General features: G+C 42.1%; 1 protein-coding gene and 1 long non-coding RNA gene across 2 annotated transcripts in view; both read right to left on the bottom strand.

Moving 5' to 3' along the window:
- Positions 1-13,492, bottom strand: part of LOC138948397 (uncharacterized) — a 319,572-nt gene that overhangs the window by 241,318 nt on the left and 64,762 nt on the right. The window lies entirely within an intron of this gene.
- Positions 2,594-13,492, bottom strand: part of LOC138948391 (mitoguardin-like) — a 32,574-nt gene continuing 21,675 nt past the window's right edge. Inside the window, exons 10-12 of the mRNA XM_070319923.1 lie at positions 12,243-12,296; positions 11,606-11,722; positions 2,594-9,467 (exon numbers count right to left, since the gene is read on the bottom strand). Coding sequence (XP_070176024.1) covers positions 9,309-9,467; positions 11,606-11,722; positions 12,243-12,296 — 330 coding nt within the window. The 3' untranslated portion in view covers positions 2,594-9,308. The remainder of the gene's footprint in view (positions 9,468-11,605; positions 11,723-12,242; positions 12,297-13,492) is intronic.

The following is a 13,492-nucleotide window of genomic DNA, read 5'->3' as shown; positions in this document are numbered from 1 at the left end:
TTAAAAATTATGTGGGGCACATGTTATGCTTTCATCATGAGACACATTTGGTCACATATGATCAAGGTCAAGGTCACTTTGACCCTTATGAAATGTGACCAAAATAAGGTAGTGAACCACTAAAAGTGACCATATCTCATGGTAGAAAAAGCCAATAAGCACCATTGTACTTCCTATGTCTTGAATTAACAGCTTTGTGTTGCATGACCTTGACCTGGTCACATGTATTTTGGTAGGAAACGTGTAAAGCAGTTCTTAGTGTATGATGTCATTGCTAGGTTTAGTTATTTGACCTTGACCCTGAAGGTCAAGTAAAGGTCAAGGTCAAGCATGTGAGTCGTATGGGCTTTGCCCTTCTTGTTTCAATTCCCATACCTGTTTTGGTACTGGCAAGTTATGTCTGAAATGCTGTTGATTTCTTCATTCACACTGGCTTTACTTTGAACAATGACATGTCAGTGTAGCCATTGGGTATGCTACAAGGTGTTAGATCTTAAAGGCAGATGTAGCTCTAGTTTCTAGTGCTGGCAACGCTAAATTTAGCTCTGTGGCATTCTACTATAACCAGGGTTCGTACAGGTCATGGAAAACCTGGAAAGTCAGCATGGTAGATTGCGCCGATTAGCATGGCAAACGTCTGCAGGTAGCCTCCAAACTCGTCAGCTGTCAAATGTTTTCACGCGACTGATTGTAGGTTTCTTTTGCGTTTATGTTCTCGTTCGTGCCGTCATGTGCAATTCCATTTGTAATCAGTTCTAGAAGGCAGTAAACAGCAATACAACTAACCCCCTCAGAATATGATAACAGTACACATGTACCGCCCCGAACGGCAGTACAGTCGAACACGCTTAAGACGAATCACTGGGGATCGGAAAAAAAGTTCGTCTTAACCAAAATTCGTATTAAGAAAATTGATTGATTTTTTTTTATTTTTTTTATTTTTTTATTTTTTTAAGTCTTGTACATTTTATGGTGTTTCAATTTGTTTCTTTCGCAACTTTCATGCTGCTTCACGTTTAGACAATAAAGTGACATATTCAGGTACATGTTCATGTGTGTCTCATGTTGAGTGATGATTGTTGAGTTTGAGTGAGAGTGAGCACACAGATGTTTCATCCAGTTGTTACGTTTTTGGTCACACACACGCGCACACACTGACACTGTCCACATTCGCGGTGTTCCTATCATTTGTCCGGAATCACTTACCTTGGCGACGGGTAGCAAACCTTGGCCAATTTAGTTTTTTGTTTTTTTGTTGCAACATGATGTTCAAATCCAAATCGAAAGCACTGACTGACTGATAAACTATCGCGAACCGGCGAACGCAAACGTTGAGAGGGAAACCACTCTGGCATCTATATTTTTTGGCAATGGCTTCCGTTCGATGTTTCGTTTTTGGTATTCGCGAAGGAAATAAACGTCAGTCAGTCATTCATGTTCAGTGTCTGAGCTATCAATCACTTTGATTCTAAATTTGAAATTGTTTTGTGAGTACAGTGTAATCAGTTTAACTTTATTCAGTGATCGGTTGAGCAATGGTTCAAGCAGTCGACGCAAGGGAAGACTTTGACACATGTATTCAAACTTCTCAAATTCCCATGATATGTCGATCTCGGGACGAGTTTAAAGATTTCGTCATAAGCGTGTGTAAATTACAGACATTATGCATGCTTGGGAATCCAAAAAGTGCTCGTTATAAGCGTAAATTCGTTATAAAGAATTCGTTTTAAGCATTTTTTTTAAGCATGAAGAAAGAGGTATTCAGTTGGGAACTTAAAACTAATTCGTTATAAGTCAAAATTCGTAACTAGCGTGTTCGTTTTAAGTGGGTTCGACTGTACTCCAAGCAGCGTGGATACAGAAGAGAGAAAAGCTCTTTCCGTGGCCTTCTCTTGTTTTTTTTACGTTCTTCGTTTATTGAAATACATTTTCTGTGGGTGTGTAATTGACATAAGGCCTTTATTGCTAATTACCATCAGTCTAAGAAACAGCAACGTTATTAATATTCTCATTCTCACAAAAGGTTGACCGTGACGACATCAAAACTTATCGTTGACCGTGACAACATCAAAACTTATCTTCGTCATTCTCCCAGTCACAGTTGTACTGACTTTTCCCCCTCTGTTACTTGCTTCACGAGAAACTAGCAATGTCCCATGGAGGTGTACTGGTCACTGTTTTTGCATCTTGGTCAGCAAATTGGTTCATTAGCTTGTACTGTCAGCGAAATAAAACAAGCGTATTTGGAGGAACACTTACCACCTTTGGGCTTTGTGTGTGTGTGTGTGTGTGTGTGTGTGTGTGTGTTTTACGTCAACCAACAAATACATACAGTGTTAAAGTACACACACACACACCCACCCACAACAGACACGTGCACATGGAATCACATTATACACAAGACAGACACGTGCACATGGAATCACATTATACACAAGACAGACACGTGCACATGGAATCACATTATACACAAGACACAAACAGACACGTGCACATGGAATCACATTATACACACAAGACACAAACAGACAAGTGCACATGGAATCACATTATACACAAACAAAACTCATCCTTTTTCAATGTTGTTTCTTTCTTTTTGTCCTACATGCTAGTCAGTTTCTGCAGAACCCATACGAGTGTCATCGATAAATCACAAACACACACATGTACACTAACTTGACAGTTGTACTCCTTTATATTTCACACACAAACACACGTACACAGTCTGGGTTAGTCGTTCTGTCTACACGCTTTCTCTCTCTCTCTCTCTTAGACTCTCTCACACACACGCACGCATGCACCAATGTGTACACACACACACACACGGTTTGTTAATTTACGGTTGATACGATTAGAAAACAATGTTGATAAAGTTCTGCAAACATCATACACATTTCAGCACAAGACACAATGAAAATTCATATTTCACACACTATCGACATCTTACTGTCCTATCTATCCAAACAACAACAACAACAAAAACAAACATTTGAAGCAGATATTTGTTGGGTTATTTTAAATCTGGTAGATACAAAGCATGATTACATGTGATTAAAACCAGAACATCTGTGTCAGTGTTGTTCCCAGGCCTCCGTCATTTATGCATCACACTTTGGACTACACAGTCAGGATGATGTGGGTCGTATACAACCCATACTTTCTAAAGAAGGATTCAACATAAAAAGTATGGGTCGTACACGACCCACACCATCCGAAAAGGGATAAACTCTTTTCCGCCTCTTTGCAGAGTATGGGTCGTACACGACCAACGTTATCTGAATAGGGATAAACACCGTAAAATGTCTTGTTTAATTCCACATCGGTCGTCCACGACACACAACATCCGGACTGTGTAGTTCACATAACGTCATTGTTTATTTGTTTGTTTAAAAAAATAATCCTTTAAAAAAATGGTCCACAGGATGGTTCTATGGTGTTTGGGGATTACGTGAAGTCTCAATTAAAACCTCCCAATAGTTTTTAATCTTGAGACCAAGTGTTACCGTCTGGCATCTGCCTTGAAAGTCAGAGAAAAATGTCTCTCTTTCTTTTTGCTGCGATCCCCGCAGAATCCCTCCATACGGTGGTGCTCTCATACACCTAATGCGTAGGCTGTTTTAGAGATACAGATGCTTTTGTGAGGCTCTGGGTCATCCACGACCCAGGAAGCAGGGTGAAGGTAAATGTGATGCCTTGTTCTGACCCGAGGCTGCTAGAACGTCCAACGTTTTGACAGGCTTCTTTTGACAACAATTTTTTACATCTATGACCAATGTTTATTTTGAATCCAGAACCAACTGTCCTTTAAGACATAAGACAACTGACCTATTTTCCTCTGTGTCTAGGAACAACACTGCTATATACAGTGAAACCTGTCTGTAATGACCCCCCCCCCCCCCCCACCCCCCTGTACCGACCAAAAAATTGCGGTGTTAGACAAGGTGGTCACTATGGAAAGGTGGACTACACAGAAATAAATAAAAAATATCAGTGATCTTTTAGGTAGGTGATAATAGGCAGGCAGGGTATGTTCCTCTGTACACATCCATCGTCTCCTTTCTATTGTCAGCACCAGTTATGCTTTTCTTTCTTTTCTTTATTTGGTGTTTTACGTCGTTTTCAACCACAAAGGTTATATCGCGACGGGGGAAGGGGGGAGATGGGATAGAGCCACTTGTCAATTGTTTCTTGTTCACAAAAGCACTAATCAAAACCAGTTATGCATGGAATGCTCTTTTTGCCTGAATCTTTCTTTCTTTCTTTCTTTATTTGGTGTTTAACGTCGTTTTCAACCATTCAAGGTTATATCGCGACGAGGAAAGGGGGGAGATGGGATAGGGGAAAGGGGGGAGATGGGATAGAGCCACTTGTTAATTGTTTCTTGTTCACAAAAGCACTAATCAAAAAATTGCTCCAGGGGCTTGCAACGTAGTACAATATATGACCTTACTGGGAGAATGCAAGTTTCCAGTACAAAGGACTTAACATTTCTTACATACTGCTTGACTAAAATCTTTACAAACATTGACTATATTCTATAGATACAAGAAACACTTAACAAGGGTAAAAGGAGAAACAGAACCGTTAGTCGCCTCTTACGACATGCTGGGTAGCATCGGGTAAATTCTTTCTCGTCCCAACCAATATGGGACTCCCCCTAACCCGCGGGGGGTTTTGCCTGAATCAAAGAACAGTCTATGAGAAAGACTTTTGCCTTAACTCTTACCAGAGACATAGATAGAAGAGATGCGAAGCGCTGTCTTCCCGCTCGCGTTATCCTCGCCTACGGCAGGGGCAAGTAATCCTCCCACTGGCGCCAAGCTGGCAATTGTTCGCGTACTCTTCGCCTACGGCAGGGGCAAGTAATCCTCCCATGACTGGCGCCAAGCTGGCAATTGTTCGCGTACTCTTCGCCTACGGCAGGGGCAAGTAATCCTCCCACTGGCGCCAAGCTGGCAATTGTTCGCGTACTCTTCGCCTACGGCAGGGGCAAGTAATCCTCCCATGACTGGCGCCAAGCTGGCAATTGTTGTGTTTTTAAAGAGTTATAACTGTTTCATAGAAAATCATAGATAATAAAACATGCAAAATAATGATTATTTGCACTCAAGAGAAACAGAAAATCACAAGAAGAAGATTATTGCATTATTTGGTGATTAGAAGATGAATCCTAAAGTAAGCAATTTCGCTCATTTCTCCTTAAAAACTTTTTATCCACACGCCAGTGTAAGTGCGAGAACCACTTGAGTGAGACTTAAAAGCATCAAATTTAATTACAGCGCGTCAAAAATTATACAAACAGATTAATGTATACACCAGTAATGCATTTGCCAGTCAAGGGAAAGCAAAGTTTCGCACAAAAGAAAATATTAGCTCCCAAACATTGCCTCCACGCACAATGGACTTAGAAACAATTGCCGCAAGAACCGAAGGAACCGTTTTTGACTCACTTCGGGAAGCCAATCCTCTCAAATGCGTTCGTGTGCACACTGTTGAAGGCTACAGAATATGAATCAAGTTTACTTACCACTGATATCTCTCGTCTGAAGCTGGATATATCCAAAGAAATATGACAGAAAAGCACTTCAAATCGGTGTCAGAGAGCAAGCGAACAACAACTTAGTACGGGATGATGGCTAACAATCGCGCGAGGTCACGCTGACCGAGCGCGGTAGGCCAGGAGTTCACGCGAGCGGCCCTCGCTTCGCATCTCTGTATGTATGTCTCTGCTCTTACCAGTTCACGGTATTTCATGCTGAAAACAATGAAATAAGGGTATGGCCAACAAAGCTTAAGTTTTATGCTCATTTCTTCAGGTAATTATCACATGTTATATATCAAATTGAACCTCTTGAAATGTTCTTGCTAACACAAGTAACAGTAATAAAGAATTTACAGAAAAATCAGATTGGAAAGAAGTTTTGTTGGATGAAAGCTAACCGTTTTGCTTTAATCTCATGCCAAACCCAGCACACACATGACAATCGTCATGAATAACTTTTTTTCCACTTTCATTTTTTTTAATAGTCTGTTGATATTATTTTGATAATTATTACATTTTTCACATAAAATCCGAATTTTAGTAAGTTTTCTGATCAAAATGATTCGTCCAGCTGATCTTGAATAAACATACTGATACGTCAAAAAGTAGGACTTCTGAGCTCAAAGAGTAACTGTTTGGTTTGAAAAGTCTCTCAATACACCAAACTGCAAACACAGAATACATTCCGTGATAGAACATGCACTGTTCCTGCAACTAAAGTAAAAAAGGGAGTCAGGTTTGCCGATTCTATTTTTGTGTGCATTTTAGTGTCTAAAACTCTTTTTAGCGAATTTGATTTTGGGGGGTGCCTTTGGTCTCTGGTGCACTGATTTAACGCTACATCATGAAAAATACAGCTGTTGGTTGCATACGGTATGGAAATAAAATGCCTTTCTGACACTATATTTTGTTTTAGTGCAAACAGCCTTTTCGCACAGATCTACACCCAAACGCATTATGCCTAGTTGTTATTTTCAGTAATGAAAGTAACGGAAACTAATAAATGTAATTACTGTTGTGATGTAACTGATTTCATTGAACACTTCTTTTTTGAATGCCCGGTTGTATACAAATTCTGGAAGTTTATTGAAAAATTTATATTTCGTACTTTAGAAATTAAGGTTGTTTTGAAAGTTAGTGATGTTTTATTTGGTATGCATTTTGTAATGGTGAAAAAGGCAACTATGTATAAATTGAACCACATTATCTTAATCGGAAAGATGTGCGTTAGTATATATACAAAAACAAATTCGTTTTTACCGTTGGAAAGTATTTTTGATAGGCAGTTACAGATAAGAAGCATTTTTGTGTGAGTGTTCAAAGAACAAAACGTTAAAGAAAAGTTAGCTTGTTGTAATCGATAAGTTGTATTTAATTCATTGTATGAGATATTGTTAATTGTTGTATTTAACTCATTGTATGAGATATTGTTAATTGTTGTTATTTATTTGAATAAAAGACAGTACAAGTTTGAACTTTTTTCAGTTGAGGGAACATTATGCACTCACCACAAAACTGAAGTCTCATTTGTTACATTTTAGATCTAAAGGTGATCCTAACAGTTACACTACTTGTAAGTGGGTGCTTCAGTGTTTGGCCCTAGATCTAAATTCACGTAGCTACCTGATCTGAAAAGAGCACAGAGCAAAGACCAAAGTTGAAATATGGCACTGTTTTCCACATTGTGAATTTGTGCCCATTAATACATGATACATATATAATAATAATAACAATACCCATGTTTTTAACAGGTGGGGATATGAAAAAGAAATGACCGATACAACATACACCAAACACAATCCTTGCTGTGAACACATAATCAGCAACTGCGTGTTCAGATAAACACAAAGAACGACTAAATCTTCTATTTTCTCATATACAAAATAAATGATTGAACCCATGTGTCTTGCTGAACACATTTTGACCAAAGGTATATCTTTCCTTATCCTTACTAATGAATACTAATATCTCCAGCAAAGACACATACCCACTATCGAACAACAACTGCAGCGAAGACAGAGCCCCGACTGGTCCATGTTGTTAGGGCAATAAATACAGAGCCACGACTGGTCCATGTTGTTAGGGCAAAGATTCAGAGTTCAGGAGTTCCAACAATATCACAACATCAACATCCCCCAGTCATCGCTATCACAACCCCAGCAGTGTCCCCTCAAACCACTGCCTTTCTTTCTTTCTTTCTTTATTTGGTGTTTAACGTCGTTTTCAACCACAAAGGTTATATCGCGACGGGGAAAGGGGGGAGATGGGATAGAGCCACTTGTCAATTGTTTCTTGTTCACAAAAGCACTAATCAAAAATTTGCTCCAGGGGCTTGCAACGTGGTACAATATATTACCTTACTGGGAGAATGCAAGTTTCCAGTACAAAAGACTTAACATTTCTTACATACTGCTTGACTAAAATCTTTACAAAAATTGACTATATTCTATACAAGAAACACTTAACAAGGGTAAAAGGAGAAACAGAATCCGTTAGTCGCCTCTTACGACATGCTGGGGAGCATCAGGTAAATTCTTCCCCCTAACACGCGGGGGGAAAACCACTGCCTACCACAGCCACAACCACACAAGCGTGGAGGGCCGGTCCATAGCGCACCCTCGGAGATCAACAGTCAGGCCGATCCTGGTAAGGGCACAGGTGAACCAAGACTGTCCCGTTCTGCTGAACCAGTTTTAATCACAGTGAAATAGATGGAGGTGTCTCAGGCCCCTGTCTTTCCAGAGGTAATCAGGAATTCCTGGGCCAGACACAGACATACCCGGGCCAGACACAGACATACCCGGGCCAGACACAGACATACCCGAGCCAGACACAGACATACCCGGGCCAGACACAGACATACCCGGGCCAGACACAGACATACCTGGGCCAGACACAGGCATACCCGGGCCAGACACAGACATACCCGGGCCAGACACAGACATACCCGGGCCAGACACAGACATACCTGGGCCAGACACAGACATACCCGAGCCAGACACAGACATACCCGGGCAAGACACAGACATACCCGGGCAAGACACAGACATACCTGGGCCAGACACAGACATACCCGGGCCAGACACAGACATACCCGGGCCAGACACAGACATACCTGGGCCAGACACAGACATACCCGGGCGAGACACAGACATACCCGGGCCAGACACAGACATACCCGGGCCAGACACAGACATACCCGGGCGAGACACAGACATACCCGGGCCAGACACAGACATACCCGGGCCAGACACAGACATACCCGGGCCAGACACAGACATACCCGGGCAAGACACAGACATAACCGGGCCAGACACAGACATACCTGGGCCAGACACAGACATACCCGAGCCAGACACAGACATACCCGGGCCAGACACAGACATACCCGGGCCAGACACAGACATACCCGGGCCTTCTGGTTATGTCAAACCGCAATCAGCAGCCCTTTCACCTCGACTGAGACCAAGATGTGAATGATTCTTCATCACCACACACACACACATTTCTGTTCTAGGCCTTGTCATTGTGTCCGACCCACACAACTGAAAGAGACACCAGCAGTCCCTTCTGTTTCAACACTAGCCTTTCTCAATCTGTCCTACCACAATCAGGTGTCCACGTCATCCCAGCTGAAATCAAGACGCAGTCAATTCCTGATCGGAACACAGGCAGCGGGTGACCTTTCATTCACAGCGAGACTCAAGATGTCACCGGGTCTCCATCGGGACACAAGCGGCAGGCGACCTTTTAGCAACAACGAGGATCAAGATGGGAGCGGCTCCCCTTTGGGACACAGTCGTTCGGCGACCTTCTGGCTGGCCTCCTTGGCCTTGAGCAGGATGTCCTCGGCGAGGTCCTCGACCGTTGTGTAGCGAACCTCCTGGAAGTTGAAGACGTCCCTGAAGAACCCCAGCACCAGGTCCTGAACACACACACACAGCGCTTTATGATAAACGTTATATGACAAGGCACTAGCACTAGTGTGGAGAAAAGCGACTGCATGAATAATTTTTTTTGTCTTTTCTCCATATGCAATTTTCTTCTTAAAGTTTATAGAGTGAGGAAGAAGAGAAAGTGTAGAGAGCAGAATATATTATCTAGGTTAGTATCGAAACGGTGTGGAATTAAGATTCACACTCTAAAATCATATTTGTTCTTTCCCCTAGTAAATTGTTCGGAGATAGGTATGATATAGTACTTTTCTATTGTTCTCTTGCGGTAGAATTAATTGGTTAATTGGTTTTGACACGATGGCGCCGGCTTGACTGACGGGATATGAACCCTAGGTCACTAACTCGCTACGGCTTAGTTTTGAGCACGTGGACCGCCCGCGAAAGCATTGTTTTTCGACATCCAACTCTCACCTTCCCCCCCCCCAACCCTCCTTTCCAGCTTGACCTGATTCTTTACTTCTCTATTAATAATATACTTGATACACACAGGCGAACACACATACATACACACACATACTCTCTATATATATATATCTCTCTCTCTCTCTCTCTCTCTCTCTCTCTCTCTTCTTTTATGTAGCTTTTATATTATTCTTTCTTTTACCCATGTATTCAATATAAACATGTAGTCTGTATTCATTTGTTTAGTAGAATGTAGATTTTATGTTTATCATCTACACATGCGAAGCCTGTTCAATATACACTGTGTTTGATTGTGGTTAACTTGTAACTGCATACATTTTTGGTGTGACATGACTATTTTGCGAGATAATAGTCAGAGGTTTTGCACTTTGTTTACAGTGTTGATAACCAATGAGTGTTTGGTATCAAATGATGCGTCGTAGAATCTCCATTTTATTGATGTATATCTTTATAGCGTTTTTGATGTAGTTTTCTTAGTACAGGAGTTTTTGTGTATGTTTGAGGGGTTTTAACTGTAGCTTCTATGGAGGCTGATAGCAGCCTCGAAACTCTCCCCCCTCCCTCCCCATTTTGTTATGTGATCCCAGTGCGACGTTTTCATTGGTTCCTTAGCTGTGACGTCAGGGACAGTCATGGAAGGTATATAAGCTGTTAGTTTTCAAGGTTCGGGGGAGTCTTGGCAACCAACCTGGCTTAAGTGTCTAAATGGTATACCGGACTCCGCCCTATGGACTGAACTGACAGGGTTAACAAAAAATGTTCCGCAGTCCCAGGTTACCACACGGCGAGTAAAGTGGCGTCGCTTTACTCTTTTACTCTATTTTTACTCAGGCCCCGAACCCCTGCCCAAATTTTCGGCCATTTTAGGACATAGGATATTGCTTTCAGCAGCGTATTTTGCCAAGGGTACCTACGGGTCATGCCCAATTTTTCATCCATTTTAGGACTTAAAATATTTTTCGAGTAGTAGGAAAATTACAGGAATAGAGTGAACCAATGTACAGATATATTTTCTGAAAAGAACCTACGCCTTGTATTGAGTTGTTTTCATGATTCGTTTTGATTCAATACAATTTTGAACTTCACCCGCCTCTTCTTGAGTTTATATTCTGTGTGTCTGTTTGTCCTGTCGTGTGATTGCCATCCTGACAAATGACCTTCAAACACGTATAACATCTAAGACACAGACACAGACAGTTAATGTGAAGCTCGTCTCATTTTCGGCTTTACAAATGGTGTCAGAAATGTGAAGCTAAGACCGCTCGGCTTTACACTAGCAGGTCTATGTGTCATTGCTAAAGGTATGAAGGGGGACAAGGCACTAGCAGGTCTATGTGTCATTGCTAAAGGTATGAAGGGGGACAAGGCACTAGCAGGTCTATGTGTCATTGCTAAAGGTATGAAGGGGGACAAGGCACTAGCAGGTCTATGTGTCATTGCTAAAGGTATGAAGGGGGACAAGGCACTAGCAGGTCTATGTGTCAACTCTCAAGGTATGAAGGGGGACAAGGCACTAGCAGGTCTATGTGTCAACTCTCAAGGTATGAAGGGGGACAAGGCACTAGCAGGTCTATGTATCAACTCTCAAGGTATGAAGGGGGACAAGGCACTAGCAGGTCTATGTGTCATTGCTAAAGGTATGAAGGGGGACAAGGCACTAGCAGGTTTAAGTAAGCACACTGACCTTGAAGAAGAGGCAGAGAGGTTTCATGTCGGAGTCTGGCCCCAGGAATCCCCAGGCCAGCACCGGGCTCGTGTGTTCTGACACGCCGTAGAAATGGGAGATGAACCCGTCAGGGTACTGGAACAATAATCAATGTATCGATTGAACACTGGATTTCCATTCTTTCAGCCATGTGACTTCAGTGGCCGACAAAACTTCATATTTAGGCGACCAGCTGAGATTAGAAAATAGTGCATGTTTGTGTGCGTTTAATCATAAAAACTAAAAGGAATTTTAACCAGAATCGATCAATACCTAAATGTTATTTGTATTTTTGACCAAAATATGACATTTTACACAGATATCGACAGTCATATTTTGGTAAACAATACAAATAACGTATAATAATATTAATAATGATAATGATGATAATAATATAATAATGATAATAATAATATAATGTTAATGATGATGATAAGGGTATTTATAGTTTTGCAGATCCTAACGTACTTTACAACAGCAACAAAATATCACAAATAAACTAATTCACAATTATGTACATGATGAACATTTTAAATAGATCAATTGCTATCAATTACAATAACAACATTTATTATACTGTATATGAAAAAGTCTTGATCTATGTTGTCTTATGTACCTTGAGTAGTCGTCTCTTTGCCTTCAGCACAGACCAACACGCCGTGGCTAGAGCCTGAAACACAATCAACACCATTACACATACAGCACAGACCAACACGCCGTGGCTAGAGCCTGAAACACAATCAACACCATTACACATACAGCACAGACCAACACACCGTGGCTAGAGTCTGTAACACAATCAACACCATTACACATACAGCACAGACCAACACGCCGTGGCTAGGGCCTGAAACACAATCAACACCATTACACATACAGCACAGACCAACACGCCGTGGCTAGAGCCTGAAACACAATCAACACCATTACACATACAGCACAGACCAACACGCCGTGGCTAGAGCCTGAAACACAATCACCACCATTACACATACAGCATAGACCAACACGCCGTGGCTAGAGCCTTAAACACAATCAACACCATTACACATACAGCACAGACCAACACGCCGTGGCCAGAGCCTGAAACACAATCACCACCATTACACATACAGCACAGACCAACACGCCGTGGCTAGAGCCTGAAACACAATCAACACCATTACACATACAGCACAGACCAACACGCCGTGGATAGAGCCTGTAACACAATCAACACCATTACACATACAGAACAGACCAACACGCCGTGGCTAGAGCCTGTAACACAATCAACACCATTACACATACAGCACAGACCAACACGCCGTGGCCAGAGCCTGAAACACAATCACCACCATTACACATACAGCACAGACCAACACGCCGTGGCTAGAGCCTGAAACACAATCACCACCATTACACATACACCACAGACCAACACGCCGTGGCTAGGGCCTGAAACACAATCACCACCATTACACATACAGCACAGACCAACACGCCGTGGCTAGAGCCTGAAACACAATCAACACCATTACACATACAGCACAGACCAACACACCGTGGCTAGAGCCTGAAACACAATCAACACCATTACACATACAGCACAGACCAACACGCCGTGGCCAGAGTCTGTAACACAATCAACACCATTACACTTACAGCACAGACCAACACGCCGTGGCTAGAGCCTGAAACACGATCACCACCATTACACATACAGCACAGACCAACACGCCGTGGCTAGAGCCTGAAACACAATCAACACCATTACACATACAGCACAGACCAACACGCCGTGGCTAGAGCCTGAAACACAATCACCACCATTACACATACAGCATAGACCAACACGCCGTGGCTAGAGCCTGAAACACAATCAAC

Source organism: Littorina saxatilis, linkage group LG15 (genome assembly GCF_037325665.1).
Source record: "Littorina saxatilis isolate snail1 linkage group LG15, US_GU_Lsax_2.0, whole genome shotgun sequence".
Classification (NCBI taxonomy): Eukaryota; Metazoa; Mollusca; class Gastropoda; order Littorinimorpha; family Littorinidae; genus Littorina; species Littorina saxatilis.
The sequence above is the reverse complement of the archived record's forward strand: the minus strand, read 5'-3'. Positions and strand labels throughout refer to the sequence as shown.